The sequence below is a fragment of the Pectinophora gossypiella genome, chromosome Z (genome assembly GCF_024362695.1).
Source record: "Pectinophora gossypiella chromosome Z, ilPecGoss1.1, whole genome shotgun sequence".
Taxonomy (NCBI): Eukaryota; Metazoa; Arthropoda; class Insecta; order Lepidoptera; family Gelechiidae; genus Pectinophora; species Pectinophora gossypiella.
The window spans coordinates 9,366,640-9,387,962 of record NC_065433.1 but is presented as its reverse complement, the minus strand read 5'-3'; the positions used below and the strand labels follow the sequence as shown (position 1 = coordinate 9,387,962).

Genomic DNA, 21,323 nt, shown 5'->3' with positions numbered 1-21,323 from the left:
ATGCGCGTTAACATGTCAACCATCTCTATATAATGTGGGCGATAACGGTTGTCTGTTTGACCAACATGTTACCGTTTTCTGTTTAGCACATTGTTAAGTTCTCTAAACGACATGCAATCATTCAGATTCTGTGTCGTTGAGGTCATATTTGTCTATCTAAGTATATGCCTATACAGGCACTTTGGGGAAAGTTTTTTCAAAATATGGAGTCGTGGTTATAAATGCATATGAATACTAAGTACCTATAACTCATTCTGATCATAAAAAATACAAATATAAGCACCAAAATAAAAGAAACTATTTACAAAAGAGACCTAAATAGGTACATGGCAAATGGCGGGCATATCGCTTAAAGCGATTTCTTCCTGGATCATCAGTATCATCATTTAGTTATTTTTTTTAGATTTTTACCCAACTGCGCGTTCAAGGCTTCTAACGCTATGACTACTCCCCTACGGTCTGGAGGCACGTGTTGCTCTATGTTTTAGTACCATGATAAAGACTTCCGCTTAACATCCCAGGTAGAGGAAATGACTGAAAACCATAGTTCCAACAGCAAAAGCTGAGCCATTTCTTTTTGCCCGTATTCCTATTATACTTAATTAGTTCTTAAAGAAAAATATAAAATCATTTTATTCCTATTCGTAATTATGATATACCCACTTCCAATGGAATCGTTGAGACTGGGAAACTGTGAAACTGCATACTAAAAAGGATTATTTTCTTTCAGAAACTATTATAAATATATTTTTATTTTGTGGTCTGTTTGGTTGCTTCGTGTTCTTATACCTATTACATATATGGTCAATCTTTTTTGAATCGTTTATAATTTGTATGCATGTTACAACTGTCTACTGCTAGGTGGTACAAAGAGGTATGACCAGGAATGGGATAGGGTTCTTAATAAAATAAGTGTTAAATGTGACTAAATTTATTTTTTCTGAAACGTGAAAGTTGCAGTTACATTGTATCTGTGGTAATAATATCAATTAACTTGAAATGTGGAAACTGTTCGATGAGATTATTTGCACCACTTGTCGCCATGAAAATAATGGCTCGTTTACATGATGAATGTTACTTGCGCAAGTAACTTGTAGGTATGGGAAATTTATATACGGCACGAATGATATATAGAGCACAAACAAGAAGCTTTTGAGAGAGCTTAGATTATATGAAACTAGAAAAATAAACAGTACTTGGTACTTATAAAAATATGAGCCTCTTTATTACAGTTCGACTACAATGGTGCAAATTTATTTGAGTGCAGGAAAATCTGCCTGTTGTATGGCACAGTGACTGAGGTGTTTGTTTGCACTCGTGCTCTGGTGCCACAACTAATGTACTTGTATTCGGAATTTTAGGTACTGCAACATCATTGTGAGACAATTAACGTGAAAAGGCACCTTGTGAGTTTTAGTTTCTGAGTTAGTAGACAATCTCATCTACGAGATAATTAAATTATTAAAAAAACAATTCTGTCTCAAAGAATATAGATATGACATCAAAAGTTATTTAATTATTTCCCAAAATTAGATTCGAAAAGAGATAGTCTGGAGTATTCTATTCCGACTTTATGCAAATAACTTATCATTGTTATTTATCGCTCACAAGTATTCGAGTGTCGATACAATAGGTAGGTATTAAATCTATAACTAAAAAGGTAGGTTCCGGAAGTATTAAACTTGAAAGATTTATTATTTTGCTGTCGATAACACGAAGAGACAGAATGTAAAAGTATATGTGGATTATAACAATATTACGACCATTAGTTGTGGCGTACAGAAACGATTGCAGAGTAAATCTGACTTGATATTTGGATAGGTTCAGGTTTTCACACAGGCAACCGGGGATCGATTGTCACGATCATAAGGCGTGTGGGAAATAATAATAAAGATGTTAGTAAATCACACTTCTGGCAACTTCTTAAATTATATAAAAACACGATTAAGTCCGTAGCTATCTCTCAAAATATATATCTCAACTTTTTACATTCAACTATACAAACTAATATATAAAAAAAGATTTTAAAAACATTTCATTGGTAATAAATTATCTTGTGACTTAGTCAACATACTTAATTAGGTACTTAAAGTAACATTCATTACATTGGAAAAATAATATAACATAATTGCAATTATAACTTAAATTTGAAACAATAGGTACAAGAAATAAGCACGTACAGAAATTTTGAGGTAAAGTACACATTAATTTAGTTTACGCAGCAGAGAATAAGCTTATGACTATTGGCTTTTCATAACTAAAACTAAATTTAAATAATATGGCATCTACAGACACGTTATGGCAATTATTCTTTTTTTATTTAAACTCAAAGAGCAAACACTTACTACTACCACATTTTTGATTTATTGGTCTAATATTGGAGGAAACTCTCCCGAAAGAAGTTTTGAATTGTTTTTATTTATTACATCTATTTGTAGAAGAAAATACTTGCCAATAGCAAGGCCTCCTTTGATTCTGTACAACTTAATAACGTGGTTATTAAGTTCAGTTTCCGAAGGCACATTCAACACCTAGTTGAATACTTTCGAAGACATAGAGCGTTTACGATAGTGCGCCCTACAAGGCTACACTTATCATCAACTCATAATAGACATATCATAATACAAGTTTTCTTCTAGCATTCATTTACCTTTTGGCTTATCTACATAAAGTACATTTATTAAGAAACTAAATGCAAGGGGAGTGGCAAGATTGTATGACGGCCCAATATACAAACGCAATACAAGGTTTGTTCCGATTCGAGTGTTTCATGAGCAAAGTAATATGCTTGGCAAGTGTCGTCGTTAGTGTACCAAATAAGACGTATCCGCAGTAATACATGTATGATGTGCCTAGAGAAAAAATCTCTAGAATAAGTTTATAATATACCCCTGTGTATAAAACTTATCCTATATCCACCCAATGATGAAAAATTCCAATTTTTATTTATCAGCTATGTTATTGAATAAATAATTTACAATTAAATGATATGTAAGGAAAATATTTTAATATTGATATGTGCCCCTGGCGATACAAGGAATTCTTGTTTGGTTTCATACTAAGTATACATAACTTTGTGACAGGAATACTATGTACCTATATTGGTTAGTAACCGATGAAATGATTTAGTTGCGACTTGAAGCCGGGGGCCACTCACATCTGCTTCTCGAAGCTCGTCATTGGAAAGCTTCTATTTATTTTACTCATATTATTTAAAGCACAGAATATTACACGTTAAGTAGGCAGTATTTTAAAACACTGACTATAAATATTAAAAAAACAAAAGTCTAATGAAAGCAGGCAAGACTTACAAATTAGTACAAATTACTAGTGACTATGTATGATGGCAATTTATGTAAGTACTCGTATATTATAAACCTAAAAATGGTCAAGTAAATATCTATTTATTTACTACGTAGGTTCCAATACGTGGTTCACTAAGGCACTGGACCAGACCTCTTCTCTTCTCGTTATTAATATTTGATTGGACGGAGGGAATAAGGTTATATTCAAGCATTTCGTAAGAGTACAGTTAACACTAATTAAGCTTTTAGGTAGATTTTAAAAGTATTAGAATGGTGCATATTAGGATTAACCTGGATGATAAAATAAATTCATACTGAACGGTAGTGAGATACTTGTCAACAGCTTCTGTTAATTATGACAGACATGGCTAAAATGTACTTTTTGCGTTCATAAAAAATGTGTAATAAAATCGAGACTAGAAAGTGTAAATTTTGCGTATTCGAATCAAACGACCTGAATTTAATACTGTACACGTACGTATATAGATGATGGAGACTGCCATGTAAGTAGTCTCCCACGGTGGCATGCATCACCTGAGAGTTATCATACTAAATCAGAACTCAGGTCGTCCTATCCGAGTGCGCTCCTGAACGTTAAACTAACAACTATCGACTATTTGATATTTATTTTTATAATAATATTATTATTATTTAAGATAACTACCAATATCTTGGATATTCCTTGCTCTCTTAATAATTAACTTACAATAAATTAACTAATCATATCTAATGAATACTTAGAGCTTTTGCGGCCCGGGGTGGCATAGCGACACCAATGCTGCGGTGAGCAATTTTTCTTAAAATCGTTGGTTATAGTGGACAGTATAGTGGTGAGTATGGCGGCGTGGTATGTGTCGTGGTCGAGGTCAGGACAGGAGGGACCACGCCGTGAATACAGACGAGCAACGAATTGATAATTGCTAACTAGAGCACACAGACGATAGATACAGGGCGTACATATTTATATCATGTTAATATATTGTACGGTAAGTCAAGTATGTATTAATGGTCAATGCATAAATTTAACTTCGGTTTATTCATTGACCGACTGAGTTCTAAATTTATTTTATTCGATTGATTACAAGGCTTTTCTTGCATCCTTAGTAGATGCAATACGACAGTATCTATAATTCTCGTTTATGGGTAGTTTCACCTACCTACTAGTTTACTCAGTCGTATAACGAGGTGCTGCAACTTTAACGAAATATATTGCTTAATCTGTGAAAAGTCAGCCGTAAACAACATGTTTATTTACTTGTTCAATCCTCGCAACAGTAAATATCTCTCAAAGTGGGTTTACATAAATGTATATGGACTGAAGAAAGTGTGAGCTTAAATACAATACCTACTTGGTAACAATTTATAGTGTTTATATGTATGTATCGACATTTGTATAATCATTGTTAGCATAGGTGTCGCCAAGCCCTACGATCCTTTTAAAAATATTTGTCATTTTTAAATTACATAAACATTCATAAAATACGCTTGTTTTGGGTTGCAAGAGCTGATTCTGTTCTAATCACCATTTACATTAATTATTATGTAGGTAGTACGTAAAGCGATTTCCTTGGTAATGCTGTTCAATGTTGTACCTATTTGTGCCTTTTAACAACGATTAAAATTTAAGTTACGGTTAACTGGTTTGCACAGGCACTATCATCACTTATACACGATTGAGAGCTGATGATGAGCTGATGGCCTGCGCCGTGAGTTTGATAGTTGATTCGCTAGGAGATTGTCCTCGGTACTTGCCCTCACGAGTGGGCGCGGGCGCGGGCGCGGGACGCAGGGCGAGGCCGGTCACAGCACGCCATAGAATGTGTCCATCAAGTTCGAGTCCAGGTCACACTCCAGAAAGATGCTGTCACTGCACTCCTCCTGAAAATATATAACGAACATATTTCAAACATAACATACTGCCTTATTGGTATATTATCTGCTGTATATTTCGTGGTTCACCCCGGTGAATTAAGCAGGTGGATCACGACGACTGTTGAGGGTATTTAGGTACTAAGCACATTCCCACCATATTCCACATAACTATTCGTTAGCGACAATGATAATAAAAACTGCCTATTTCTCACATCAGGTGTCGCTACTATTGAGTGTTCTTAAATTTTGACAGTTCCCCATACTACCTATTTGAGTAAAGAATCATATTGGTTTAGTTATATTTTTACACTACAACCCTTTGCGCAGCGTTTTATTACAAAATCATAGTTACATTTATTCCCTAAAGATCGGAAAGAAGAAAACTCGGAACAACTTATTTTCAATCAAAACGGCCTTTTTCCAGCTGATGACTTTTCTTTTTCGTAACTCGTCCTTCAGACGGGATACACTCCACGTTGTTCCAGATTTTGGAGCAATTTAACACGAATTTTAGCTGGATAATGTGGAGAACTGACAACAGTAAGGAATACTCAACAGTGCTGCCGTCTACATTGGAGCTTCTAGTTTTGATCCTCATTATGCAAAGGAGATGTTACCGTGATATTTATTCTATGGCAATATTCTGTCTTTTTCCCGTGTTGACAAGAAAGGTCACATTGACATGACCTTTTTTACAAGTCTATTTAGTGGTATCCGTTGCTCCCCGTTGTTGCTGGCTCAATAAACTTAAAAAACTATACTAACTGCCATTTAATAGAAATGAAAAATTATATATTATTTATTTTTTAAAGGTCCCCATTTTTTCTTATTGTCAAAAGTGGCTAGTATTATCGTGGTAGTAGATAAGTAAATCTTTTTTAAAGCTTGTAAATAGTTTAAATTTTCTTTGTATGAGCAACAAGATTGTACCTATAAATTTATTAATTTATTTATTATTATGTCAATGAAAAAATAATTTAATAAAAATAAGAATATCTATTAAATTCTGGCTAGTCCAGAAATCCAGTATGATTCTTGTGATCCTTTGTACCCAATAGTACCGAAAAGAATTAGGATAATGATAAATGCGTTCAGCTGTTTTTCACCTGGAGCACGGCTCGACTCTACGTATTGCAGTTGGGAACGTACCTGGGCGGTGTGTTGCACGGGCGGTTGGTCCCCGCCCCTTCTTGCGTGTCATTTGGACGTCTTAGGCAGGTGCCGCTTCATGTGGAGCGCGAGGTGGTCGGAGCGGGCGAAGGACCGCTCGCACACCGCGCACTTGAAGGGCTTCGCCCCAGTGTGCTTGCGGTAGTGGCGCGTCAGCTCGTCAGACCGCGCGAACCGCCACTCGCACTCCGGCCATTGACAAGTGTACGGCTTTTCGCCTACAGAAGTTTCGATCCATCAAGTACTTGATTTTCCTACGTTACGTTCGTAAAATTAGATACTTCATTTATCTACACGCGGACAATAGTGCCGACTTTGGCATCATAAACTTAATTTTGAGTTAGTTTGTTCTGTACTCTTTGTAAGTGGAGGGAAGAGCTATTTTTAGAGCTGTTAAACTAAATTTTTTTTTCTGCCAGAATCGGCACCATATCTCAATTATATTTTAGTTTGATACTTTTAAAGGACGCAGAGCCGGGAAAGCGGCACAAGTATGCCGGGCGCAGAAAGCATTATGTACTTGCTAAAGTAGGGCTAATTTAATAGATTTGACAGCATTAGACTCGTAATAAACGGGACCTAGCATGAAAAATAACAACCTTATGACGTATAAGCGTAAGTGACAAAGAAAAGACAAGCTCTGGGACGATCAAACTAAACTAAAATTAAGTTTCGTTTGCCGTTAGTCAATGCATATATCCTATCGAAGTTCGGTTTTGCTAGCCACATCATAACATCGACCTGGGATAGACATTTAGGAGTCGCCGTCGCCGGACACGGCTTGGATGATGATGATGAATATATCCTATAAATATGGTTTTCGGAAATGGCCTGTCACTGATCAATTAAGGAATAATACCCCATTTACAAGTACATTCAAAATAAGTTTTACCAAAAACCTGACTAATGGAAAATCGCGCTCTAAAAGTATGCAACAAAAAATATTTCTCCGAAATTCCAATGTGTATCTACATCTAATAAACCCACAATTTATTATTTAATACACCTACATAAGTACAATCAATCATTTATTTGCAAGAACACAAAGTTACATCATAGACAGCCTATAGTTTTGTCCCATTGCTGGGTGCGGGTCTCCCTTGAATCAACCGGAAGGGATATGAAACATACTTAACCACGTATTTTTTATACTTTATCAGTTTACCTACATGTCCTCTAAAGGGTGCCATATTGAATTTACTGTAACGTCACATAATTATAGCTTACAACCGGACAATCAAGACGCTTCTAGTGACACCTCATTTGTTAAATTCTGATAAGTAAGTGGTTTCGAAGTTAGTGAACAATCACACAACTCTTCTTTTTGCTTTGCCGGAGTCGGGTAAAAACTAAAAAGATAAACTCTCTTTTAAAGTCTAAAGTTAAACGACACTGAAATTGTTAAGAGGATCCTCTCGGTCTTCTAAGAATTAGGACTTCCTTATATACCTACCAAATTCAAGTCGTAAGAATTTTATGAATACTTTGTCTACAAAACAACACATTATACCTGTCTATTAAAGGTTTATGACACTTAACCTAATACTGCGCTAGAATCTCGTTTCTGTCCCTTGTAAAATAAAATTGAATTGGAATTGAACACGTAACAGGTGATAAAAGGGTGGCGACGTGAAAGTTTAGAGGTCGTTCATCCCGCTTGCGCATTGTCGTACATTTAACACTTTCGCAAAGCTGATAATTTAAACATAGAATAAAGAATAATACTACTTCCTAAGAGTGCTTATTATTCCTTATTTTATGACTTTATTTCGCTAACGCTTCATCTAAATTCGCATTGCCATTATGATGTAATAGTAAAATTATAATGAAGTATGTTTACCTGTGTGTATCCGTTGGTGTGCCTTCAAATGGGAGCTTTTCGTATATACCTTAGAGCAACCTGAAAATGTAAAACAGTCATATTAGTTTGACAGTAAACATGCACTAATTTTATCATTTTATCTTAATTTTTCTTATTAAAATATTTTTTTAGAAAAAATATTTTTTTTATTAAATTTTCTGTTTTTCAAATTATTTATAAAAAATTATATTTTTTTAACAATTTAAACTATAAAAAAAATAAATCATAACATATTAATTAATTATAAGTACAAAAATAATTTAAAGCTTATCCCTTAAATTATTAGAGTATTTTTTACTTGATGTATTGATGTATTGATTGGTCCCGTCTTGGCTGATTTTGCATGTATCTTTGTCCAGGCACTTCTCAGAAACTACAAATCTTATGACAATAATTCCTCATTTTTTAATTCAATATTATGGAAATAGTGCAAGTTTCATCAAAATCGGCTTAGTAGTTTCAAACTGATGGTAAAAAAAAAACATTGTGGAACCATAACAGTGATCTCGTTGATGTCTTTTGTATGGACGTAGCCCTTATAGTGTTAGTGGGCAACATGAAGCCGTTTGATTTTAATAGTGAGCACGGTATAGAAATAACTTTTTTATTGGAATACTAGCAACCCGCCCGGCTTCGCTCGGGTGCAATGCTGAGGTAAAAATGAAATTATTTACGACATCACATTAAAAACCTCAAAAATAACAGTATTTCTCCATTATTTAATGGATGTTATTATACATATAAACCTTCCTCTTGAATCACTCTATCTATTAAAAAAACCGCATCAAAATCCGTTGCGTAATTTTAAAGATTAGGCCTACATAGGGATATAGGGACAGAAAAAGCGACTTTGTTTTATACGAGTACTATGTAATGAAGTATCATTCAACTTAGGGTAGTGTTAGTTTTCATGTTGACCGTTAAAATTAAATCAAAATCTTGCGTTTCGACTATACTAATAGATGCTGAAAGATTATGTATTAATAATATATAAGTATTACAAATGATTTTGTAATGATGAAACCTTTTTAATACGTTAGTTTTACTTTTTATTTCTTTTCTATATATATTGATATATATTTTGATATATATTTTGTTTTTCTACGGTTTTGACATTACAGTTTTTGCTCTAAAACTCAAACCGAATGGTTTAATTTTCCACAGGATTGAGCGTTTTTAAAAATATTAAAGAAAATTAAAAAATGGTGAAGGGTGTGTCGTACATACATTGAACGAATTATAATTCGATGAATTTTACTTATAAGTAAAAAATCGAGTGTTTTTATGACGTAGCGGTGGTTTGATGACGTAGCGGTGGTTGCGGTCGTAATTATATCTTTAGTGTTACAAAAACTAAAAAAATCAATATGGTACTTTCCAGGCTACGGTCCTTAAAAACAACAATAAGTATATTTTATTATTATTTTATTTCTCGGGTACACAATTACCCCGCCGCCTATTGTGCTAATTTTTATTCGTATGTATATGTTTTGTGTAAGAAACAATTATTGATTGATTGAATTACTATTCATAAATGTAATATAATGGCGGAAGAATATATGTATAAAAATAATTGTTGCTTGATATTATAATAATATGTACAGAATACAGAATTGTTGCTAAGTACCTATATTGATTCTTTTTATTTTGATCAGATTAATATTGGGTGGAAGATATGTTGTGCCTGGGTGTAATAACAAGGGTCATCATTTATGCTTATGTCTGTTGTCCATGAAATGAGAAGGTTTAAAGTAAGGCAGCTCTGAACAGCGCCATCTATATTTATTATAGGAAACGTACCCTGGAAAGTCCCTCTTTAAAAAAGCAACGCAGACGTTTTATTTTATGAAGCCGATTATTTTTAACTTTAGACATTTCGTTGCTATCACTTTATTTTTGGTCATAGGTTTAAAACGTACCTATAAAGTCACAGTGATGTACTCTCCGCTTCTCCAGTTCGGGGTTATTCCGCCGATTGTACTTGACTTGAGAGGGCGCCAGCCGCGAGTGCAGGTGCGGCGCCGGCGCCGGAGGCGGTGGCTGCGGCGGCAGTTGCAGCGGTGCCGACATCTGCTAGAAATTGACAATCTTTATACTTGCCACAGTCATCCACTAAATCAGTTCAGATGCACTTACTTCGAGTTACCTTAACCCTATCCGTGTGGCCTATCAAATATGTATTCCCCAAAAAAGAAATGTTCGGTTTTCAATACTTTTTTGTGAAGGTATTCGCCCAACGTCTATAAGAGCAAAATTTTAGGGACGTTCGTTCTTTCTGTAAGTACACATCAACATCATTAAGATTGCTGCTGGGCGATGTAAGAATATGGACGATTGGATAGTTACCTGCTGCTGTGTATGGTGTGGATGTGGATGTCCGGGGGGTATGTGCGCAGGGTGCGCGGGGTGCGGCGCGTGCGGCGGCTGTGGCGCCCGCAGCAGCGGCGGCGGGTGGTACGGCGGCGGCGGCGTCCGGCGCCCGCCCGCCTGCAACACACGTGCTATCTCTACACCAACGTTGAACAACAAACAAAATACCTCCATATTTAGTTAGGTATTCTAATGATTTTAATGAATCAGGACCCGAACATTGAATTTAAAGTCTTCTGAAAGCAAACGAAGGAATAAAACAGTCGATTACAAAAACATATCGCTTAGCAGAAGATGGTACCATCGTCGCGTGATCGCCAGCTGTCGCAAAGCATGACCGTGTGTAGTGGTGTGTGCCGCGTACCTGCATGGAGTTGCCTGGGCTGCCCTGGTCGGAGCCCGGCGGCGTCAGAGGAGACATGTAGACAAGTCGCGAGGGGGGGTACTTGGCGAAGGTGGGCGCGGGCTGGTGGTGCGGGTGGTGGGGGGGCTGCGGCTGCGCGTACGTCGGCGGCGCCCCCAGCCGCTCCGTCTTGATCTCCAGCGGGCTGAGTAGCGGCGTGGCGCACTCCTCCAGCAGCGCCTCCTCCGCCTCCAGCTTGACGTGCGTCGCCCCCAACGGGGCCAGCATGTTTGCATTCTCAGGGTCGATGTTCCTGATCGAGGAGGCGATGTCCTCCCACAGCGCGGGCCGGAGGAACGCATCGTCACGCGACGAGGGGCCGCCGTCGAACAGATCCATGTGGGTGGGCGCGAGTGGGGCGCCCTCTTGCTTGCAGAGCAGCGACTCTAGCTCAGATGTCTGAAACCACCAGGTCACCACGTTAGCTACTTTCAAAAACATTTTTTTAATTTATAGTATGTATTTAAAACTACAGGCAGTCCGAAAATCTGGATTGTTATGCACAGGATAGAACGATGCCACGAACGTACCTAATACTTTCCGTGATAAAATTATGCAAAGCCTTCTATCACAAAGAGCAATCCCGTGGGGCTGCGGATTTCAATAGGACGCAGAGGTTCGGTACCTACTTGAATAGATCCTAACAACGCCGTGGTTATCAGACGCAATCTCGCCGCGATATTTGCTTCACTTTTGTGAGGTGAAAGGTGCTTTAAATGTTCATAGGGTTGTTGTAGGTACATTAAAAGATTAATCGATTTGTATGAGGTGCCACTTTTTGGACAGGGATAGGTTCTACATAGGTATCGAGTACATTGTTTTTGTAAGTAGGTAAGGTACCGTATGTGAGATGGGAATTAAGATTATGATGTACGGAGGTTTCCACAAATTCCACAATTTCCAGCATTTCTCCAGGCGGTTGCGCGGCGGTGGTGCGGCGGCGGGTGCGCGTGCGCCGCTCGCATTAGCATACAATGGCCGCGGGCCCACGCGCGGCGCAGGTGACGCGCCGAGACGGTTTTATAGACGTGCACAGAGATTTATCTAACTCCACCTGAGGAATCTGGTAAATTGTCATATCGCCATATGTCTGTTTAACCGTTGTGTTCCATGTTTTAATGCCGATAAATATTATATCTACTACCAAGTCTGCATAATTATATTACTTTCTGAAAGAGACGTCAGTTTGGAAATTAAATGAAGTTAGGTGTATATATATGTAGTATGTAGGTAAGTAACATAACCTGCTCAAGTAATTTTTTTATAAGTGTCTGCGTGGCTGAAACATTTTATAACAAACACATCCGTATAAATTGGTTCGCATTGTCGACGTTGAGTCGTGGACTATGAATGGGGTCTGAGGCAATTTATTTTATTTGTACACTGTCGCATTGTCATATGATTATCGCGTCTGCGTCCGCGCAGCGCTGATGCCGTGACATGCGCGACTGCACCGTCATGGATTTATATTGTTCTGCGGCCCGTCTGCGTCCCGGCTCTCGTAATCATAATGCCAATGAAGCTTCAATGAAGTTATTTCTATTTAAACATTTCATTGACTTCAGGACAAGGTATTTCTTATAATCTGTTATAAAATGACGAGCAGTGAATATGGATAACAAACGGCAAACGATGATAAAATAAACATTAATTACGAAAAATCACCTGGTGTTAATTTTTTGTAAAAGTAGATAGGTATGTCCCCAATTTGTCCTGAATATATTTAACGTTCTATGTAAATAATTATTTTCTTTTGTCTCTTCCGCGATAACGATAGTACCTATCTATGTAAATATGAACCGATAAGCGATGAGTTCATTGTTTTATCTCTATTTACTTTTCTATTGTTCAACTAAATACGAAGTGGGAGGGGCTTATCTATAGGTATTTTACACCTACATAATTATACCTACACTGCTCACGTGTGTGAAGAGAAGTCATTAAGGCCGCATCGTGAAACCGAAGTATAGAGAAGTCAATCAGCAGAGCGGCGGGCTAAACGGTGTTGTAACGTGATATAGTGGGGTTCGCCGGGCGGGCAGCGATAGTGGTATCTAGCGCGGTTGGCGTTATCAGAGAGATTGGTTACCCCCTGACGGTGCACTAAGTGGGACCTCCTTGGAGCGCGTGTCGTAACAGCGCCGGACCGCGCGAGCGCGAATTCCTTCCATGACCTTTGCGGATCGAACGATTGCGCCAGAGGCTCCTCCACCGCGGCTAGACGCGCTTGAGCAACTGGCCCAAAGACTAGCCGAGTAGAGCGGCCTGCCCGTACTGCGTCCAATTACGTTTCTGTACACTGCCTACTTACACCGCTTTATTGCTAACAAAAGCAGAGATTAGTTTAAGTAACACAAATGGTAAAGACAGAGCGCGGGTGCATACCTACAACACTTTAATATTTGCCTATGATTATTATTAGTAGATTATTAGGCGGTTTAAAGCCATAGAGGCTAATGCACTTTGCCGTCCCAAAACAAAGGACCAGTTTTGGTCGGTAAGTAGGCAAGAGCACACAAACGGTTGCCCACTTTACTCTTTGCCGAAGGCGATTCGGTAGGTGCTTTATTCGCTTCAGTTTAGCTCATTTATGAAGCCGGCTAAATCAGTCGACGTATACCGAATAGACAGCTATTGTGAAATTATAGAACCTCCTGCGGATTTGCACCGGCGATGAAGAAAGACGCACTTGCACCAGTTGATCTTATATTGAAGTTGTTTGTTAGTATCTAAAGTATGAAGCAAGTGCTTTGTTAAAACCGGAGGCCGGAGCCATTTTTCGTCGTAGATTAAATCTTTAACCTTAATCTACAGCTTTGAGTTAGCACGAGGGCAGCCACTGGCAACTTACTTTACACGACCGGAGACTTGCTGCAAATTGAGACTTGACGATAAGCGGGTTGCTATATTGCAGACAGCTGTTGCTATTTATTTGTGTTACAACTAACAGACTTAGATAAACGCTCGCTAAAATAAGATTTACTCATATGAAAACCTGAAATAAAAAGAAAATTTGTTTTAACTAACCTTTCCCTTCACTAGCCTTTTACTAAACTTAAATAGAGGTTTCCAGTTATGCACGGAAACATCTAAAACTTTTAGTGCCTTTGCTGCCATTCGCTGGTAATGGGCACCTATTCGGTTTTATTATTGATTAATAAATCGTTTCCCCAGTCTGCAGCAGAAGGTACCATCCCTTAAATTAATCAATAAGTACTTGTTGTTATTTCGTGAATGATACAATGGCTTAATAATTGCCGTTGTGACAAAATAATAGGGTATTGGAGACACATTACATAGGTAAATACTACATAGTCAGTGTACCAAAGAGAGATTTTATTCTAATTAAAAAATAAATAAAATAAATATATTCAGCTTTGAATATTTCGCAATTTGTAGTGTTTTCGCTGTGTTTAGTAATATAGGTACTCAACCAATAGGTTAGAACGGTTGAGGGTGGCCATTTTTAGTATTTCCGCCAATCGCCGGCGTCGGGTCGCGTGTTGGGGTGCAATACGTACAAAGAGTTGGACATTGCTTTTGGAATAGGTAAGTCGGAGACATGTTAATAGTTGTAGATAGAATGAAAGCCGTTTGGCTAAAAATCTGGCTTATTTAGGTGAATATTTGTCTTAAAACAACAACATAAGCTCACGAGTACCTATATTCCCAATGGGGCTAGTCGGAGGTATATCCATCACAAGATGAACTAAGTACCCACGCATCACCGAGATTTCTGTTAGACCAACGTGACAGGTCATGACCCGTGTAGCCGTCTATAATGGTTCCCCCAATTTATTGTCTGTGGTAGTGAAAATTTATTTTTAATATGGCTGGCCGGAGGAAGCACTGGAGAGAGAATCCTGGAACAAATAGAGAGAAGCTTTTGCCCAGGAGTGGGATACCGCAAGATAAGTATTAACGTACTTATGTACCGTTACTAACAAAGCATTGGACTAAAGGAAAACTTTCATTGTCGTTGTCTTGGTTGCTTAATGGTTATATATATAGATATGATGTATTTATATAGTAGGTACGTGCGTCCCTGAGGAAAATATCGCGTTATATTATCAGGCTGCGTCAAATATAGATACAAATTACGCGTATACCTAAAGGTCAGGCGAGGTGAAAGTTCACTACGCCTCCTTCCGACCCCAGGGACCGTGTGCTAATTAGAATTTAAGGGGGTGTCAGACCGTCCTCATACTTTTATAGAAAACGAATTGACATTAAAATGAAATCTAAAAACATTTATTATCATTAAGAAACGTTTTATTGAAATATGTGTCACGTTGGTCTAACAGAAAGCTCGGTGAAGTGTGGGTTCTTAGTTCATCTTGTGATGGATGTACCTCTGACTACCCCAATAGGGATATAGTCATGAGCTTATGTTAATGTTATAAGTTTGGACTTTAGCTCTAAGTTCTGTGAGGAGCTTTTTCATCAAAATATTAGCAGAGGCGTACCTACTATTTGGCAACTTCCGCAGTAGGTATTTTATCACAGTTAGCTCATAAATAATTACGAGGTGGCTTATAATGTTACCAATAGTCTGCTATCTGAACTAAACTACTTACTACCTTCTTTTAACTTTTGATGTAAGTAAGTATTAGTGATTACTGGATGACTGTAATAATGCGGATACAATGCGGCCTTAACATCCCCCCTAGAGTTGACCTTTCGATAATATAATACACGGTGCTCGTATGAAAGGAATTAAAATTGCGTGCCATCCCGTTACGGCATTGTTTGAACGCGTCGCCGCTCTATTTCCATAATTCAACTCGACGCCTACGCATCTCATTTTTACCCGCGAGTACTATCGCCGAAAAAAGTAACTACACTGCACCTTTACAGGCTGGTATACTATTATGTTCCATGAGCATATTTACTTACCAACTGAGTCGTACCTTAGTGTATTTGAGATTACTCTTTTTGCTTATTTACACTGCTACTTACAACTGCCAAACATACATTCGTAAACTAAAACGGTTGTAACAATAAACATGAAATAAATTAAATATGTTCACAAGTCCGTCATAACGTTCACGAAAGTTTCTTTGAACATAAAAAGACGACATTTAAAACTTTATTGTCGTGTTTATGAATGAACATAAACGACTTACTTCGTTGATAGTACCGGGACTAAGATTATGTTAACATAAAATCACACATTTGTGCGTTAATACGAAGACATAAAGCCCAATTTGCAAACAAAAAGGGTTTCGCAACGGTAAAGCTCGCTGATGTAGGCAATCGGCATAATATCTCAATGTTAAACTTTTAATGGCAGATGTCTATATTTTATTGTGTCTGCGGCTGTCTGACAGCCACGGCAGGCAGTAAGTAAGTATTTAAAGTCGATTACAGTTCTCACTTCGTTTGCATGAGCCATGGAAGATGGAAAACGTCGATAAGTAGGTATATAGAGATAGGTTTCGGTTGTGTAGTAACCAGTGGAGGAAAACAGCTCCATTGGATTGCCTGATGTGTCTCTACATAGAGCGAAATTCTTTGTGAAATAAAATATTTTATATCTATGGAATATGAACGATGTCCAGATGACCAATTTTGAGAAACAGATTCATCGCTAATTAGTTTGTTTAATAATTAGGATATTATAGCGTGTAAGGTAAGCGCGACTCGCGCAAAATAAGCGCATTGTCCTATGGCTCGCCATAATTTTGTACACTGCCTTTTTAAACAAAAATCCTCTTATTTTAGGGTTTACCCATTAAACAACAGTGTATTTATATTCAAGGGACAGCTATAATATTTCTATTTAATCAGCAGTTTTGCTATAGAAATTAGCTAATTAAGAATTAGGTACAATATAAATTCCAAATAACTATTATATCTGTATAATGCTAAGGGTTATAAAAACAAGGAGGCCTTGTATTACTCATTACCACAAACAGTGTTATCGAAGTGCGTTACTGGTCATGTCCTGAAAGTTATGAGGGCAATAAGTAATAACTATAAGTAATGGCAGTTTATAGTGCGCGGCTGGGCGGGCGGAGCGGGGCGGGCGGATCGATACGCCGCCCACCGCGCGCTCGTGCCAGCTCAGCTACCCTAATGCCACATCCTGCCTATTTACATTCATTGACCGTACATACCTTATTCTTATACGTACTTATAGTATGAAAGAAAATCTCAAAGGACCATCAGAAGATTTTTGTGTTTAAGTTAAACCTAAACAATGGCTACCGCTGCAGTATGTGTCTTTGGAAAATGTTAACATACTTAATTACTTTGTACAGTGGTTGTAAATTAGCAGTGTAAATACTTATAGTCGTCAATGATTTATTATTGCAAAATATTTTAATAAATTATTGTAACAGGTCCATTAATTTATTATGCGAATAAACATTGGATTTATTGTTATATTTACAACAACGATTACGAATTAGTTCCGTATGAATTCTGAGGTTTGCATTAATCATCAATTTGTTTTACTATAATGCGACAGCCTGGCCGGGCGAGGCATTCAAAACACAAATATGTACTTAAGTACCTATTAAAATATCTAAGAACAATTATAACGTACTCCTAGAACTGAGACAATTGGTTTTTCTATCGTGTGGGTTGTGAAGTGAATTACCAGCCTCATCAACCCTGGTGTCAGGGTTATAATTGAGCCGCCAAAGGCCCCTGACATGGCTCATGTAACGACTACTTACCTACATCAGTAAGTAGTAACCGGGACCAACGGCTTAACGTGCCTTCCGAATGTCCTAACCAAACTAGGGATCACAAAGTGATATTTCCCCACCGGGATTCGAACCCGGGACCACCGGATCGTGAGCCCAACGCTCAACCACTGGACCACGGAGGCCGTCATTTTTATTACGAATAATATACAGCTACGTACAATTTATTATTAAAAATGTTATTGGCTGTAAGGTTTACCCAATAATATAGTAGTGGTGTGACTTCTACCTATCTAAGTACTGTCTTTGCGACGTACCTATTAGATAGGATATTAAAAACCATAGCTGCTCTTCTACATGATATATAATAGGCCATAAAAGGCCTTTGGAACAGACCCGGCAGTAATTCGAGTAATGTTTACATTTCCCATAATTTTTGACAAACGCAGGGCGAGGGAGGGTGGTTACATGAAAAAATGACTTGGCGATCACATGTTGACTCGGGAGGGAAACTCTTTGGTCTAATAACAGAGGGACCGTGTGGCGCGTGGGGTTATCTGAATATCCTGGGAAAACATATTTAAAAAAATAAGTTTGCCTATTCCTACCTATATTATCATACAGAGTGTGACGCTTTTGTTTAATAATTATAAATTAATAGGGTATTTGACTGAGTCAAAGATAAATTATAAAATGCGCATCTAGAAATAGAAGCCAGCCATAGATAATCAAAATTCAAATTCATTTCGACTTATTTTCGAAATTTATTTATGAATTAAGTAACAATACTCATACGTATAAGACAAAAATCACTTTGTGATCTATAGTTTTGTCAGTTGGTCCCGGTTCCTAGTCATAGTCATAGTCATTTATTGATAATAATAATTACACGTCACAGATATTACAAAATTCAATGAAATTAAATATTACTACGGAATTCAATTACATTAAAATATATTATCAAGAGGAGCTCGGTGGCGCAGCGGTAAACGCGCTCGGTCTGCGATTGTTGAAGTTAAGCAACTTTCGCAAAGGCCGGTCATAGGATGGGTGACCACAAAAAAAAAAGTTTTCATCTCGAGCTCCTCCGTGCTTCGGATGGCACGTTAAGCCGTTGGTCCCGGCTGCATTAGCAGTCGTTAATAACTATCAATCCGCACTGGGCCCGTGATGGTTTAAGGCCCGATCTCCCAATCCATCCCTATGGATGGATTGGGGCCTTCCCTATGAAGGCCCGTGCCCCAGCAGTGGGGAATGGGCTGATGATGATGATATTATCAATAACAGGTCGGCAAAACTATAGAATGCTTGCTCAATAAGCCATTTTTTAAGTTTAAGTTTAAATATAGTACAATTCTTTCCTACTTACTCATGTAAGTATGTAGATTAAGAACCCTGACTGTTGTCAGCCCTGGCGGGTTGATGAGCTTAGCAATCCACCTCACAACCCACACGATAGACGAAGAAGACCCTATGGTACTTTGGTTGGGGAGTACCGAGATAATCTCTTGGGTACTCGTATACCTACTTGGTCCTTCAGTATTTTTTTTATTATTCAGATTACTTCGTTATCGATCCACGCATATTCCCACGCACAAAGTAGAACATACTTTTAATTTATGAATGTAGTTTTAGCACAAGACTTTAGTAAGGATTTATTATTCAGCAAATTAACTAGTTTGGTAGAAAGCGTGCACAGTGGTCCCTAGGCGTGAGTTATACCGTATGAGTTACAGTATTACACGCTATAGTATCTGCGTAATAAAAAAAGGTCTCTTTGAACAGAGGCGGTAGACCGCGAGTGTTTTGGTGTGCGGGTGCTTACAAAGTACTCTCGGCCCGTGTCGCCTCTGGGTGAATTGCAAAAGTGAAAAAAAAAGTTGTCTTGGCTGAGAACGGTAGTGCAAAGTTCTGCTAAATGATTTTGAATATTTTTTCTGGGTAAAGTAAGTAGTCCTCTACCTTGGCAAAAAAAATCATTCAGTTTCAGCAACTGTAACACGCTGAAAAAATTTTTTAAAGTGTCATTTTATCATTTCGGTAGCTTGTCCGTAACTCATTATCGCTTATAAAATGTCTTGCTCTACAATTATTTTCTATTATTGGGATTTAAATTGATAGAATTTCGTTAAATTATTAAATAATCTAACAACAAAAACTATTTCTGTCTGTTTACCTTCCTTCTCGTACATTTGACAGGCAGTTAAATTTTGTCCGAAAAAAAGTTATCATTTCAGAGGACAGTAAGTTTTGGTAGAATAACTCCGTCAACATTGCGTCTATGACACCTCCTTACCTGCCAACACCTCGCATTGGTTTGGCTCGACCGCTAGATGTGAACATCCCGTCACAGCGTGTAATGGTTTCCCGCCAAAAAAAGAAATTTATCATTTCGGTGATAGGGGGACAAAAAAAAATCGGTAAAAAATCATTTCGGTAGCCATTATAACTCGTGTTAGATTAGTTCAATTTATTTCATATTGATGTGTTAAATCGGCTGCAAGTACTGTTTTGTTTGAGAAGTGTCGATTTTTCGATAGTTATTTAAATTCACAGTTTATACAAAAATAACCTGTTTTTTATCATCTCGGTGTTATCATTCCGGTGGATTCGGTGGACTGAAATGCCAATAACAGTCCATGGGAATGATAAGTAACACTGAAATGATAAAACCGTTAAGTTTTAGAGATCCGTGTGTTAAATTTTAGTTTCGAATTAGGTATTGTTTTAAGGGCCTTTTTAACAGTTCTGTGGAGCTATTTTATTTTTCCTCGAGATGATCTCATGGTTTTCCAAAACCATTTTGGGTGATTGGAAAACGTCATATAACCTATCAAACTCCTCTTTCTGCTTTTCTCGGTAACCTTGAATACCCAGACTTATCCATTCTTTAGATCCTGGTGGACACTGGCCTGGATAAAATAGTTTACACCAGTGTCTACCGATCGCACAGCGGTAACTCTGAGACAAACAGGTTATTCACCTACCTCAGTAGGACAGTGGAGTTGGCACGGCGGAGGTATCTCTCAGCGCAACTTGTTCTTCTCCGGGACTCCAACGCCCACCAGCAAGAGTGGTTGTTCCCATTCCAGAAGACCAACCATGCTGGCAAAGAGGCGCAAGCTTTTGCCATGTGTGGCAAAATCTCTCACATCTGGTGAATTGCGTTACAAAGATACCTGACGTTGCTAACTATAGCGCCAACTGCTTGGACCTTTTACTGATAACTGATCCGGACCAATATCAATCTCTATCAGTGACTTCCCCCTTGGGAACATCCGACCATTGTCTGGTGAGATATGTGGCTGTCTATTCCCCACCTGATTCTAGCCCCAGAGGATCGAGGCAAATATGGTGACACACGCTAGCAAATTGGGATGAGATGCGGCACTTCTTCGCAAACCTATCCTTGGCGTGAGGTTTGCTTTTCTTCAGAAGACTCGACGAGCTGCGGAGATGCCATATTAGTTGTCAGGCAATGGAATACTCTATCCCATTTTCTGACATATCATCTGACGATAAGGCTCGCTCATGGTACATCGCGGAGTATGCTAGTGCAGAAGCTCTAATATGCCTCCTAACATGCGGGCTCTGAAAAAATCCCTGAATACCGCTGCAAAGTCTTGCAAGAAGACAATGCGCAGGGCACGTTTCGACAATATTGGCCCAAATTGATGCCAAACTGACTG

The 21,323-nt window shown here is 38.1% G+C and overlaps 1 protein-coding gene across 1 annotated transcript in view; it reads right to left on the bottom strand.

Annotated features, from left to right (window-relative positions):
- Positions 1-929: 929 nt before the first annotated feature.
- The window catches only part of LOC126379999 (Krueppel-like factor 5), a 73,955-nt gene continuing 53,561 nt past the window's right edge, over positions 930-21,323 (bottom strand). The window contains exons 3-7 of the mRNA XM_050029059.1: positions 10,943-11,380; positions 10,128-10,248; positions 8,188-8,247; positions 6,327-6,565; positions 930-5,183 (exon numbers count right to left, since the gene is read on the bottom strand). Coding sequence (XP_049885016.1) covers positions 6,375-6,565; positions 8,188-8,247; positions 10,128-10,248; positions 10,943-11,380 — 810 coding nt within the window. The 3' untranslated portion in view covers positions 930-5,183; positions 6,327-6,374. The remainder of the gene's footprint in view (positions 5,184-6,326; positions 6,566-8,187; positions 8,248-10,127; positions 10,249-10,942; positions 11,381-21,323) is intronic.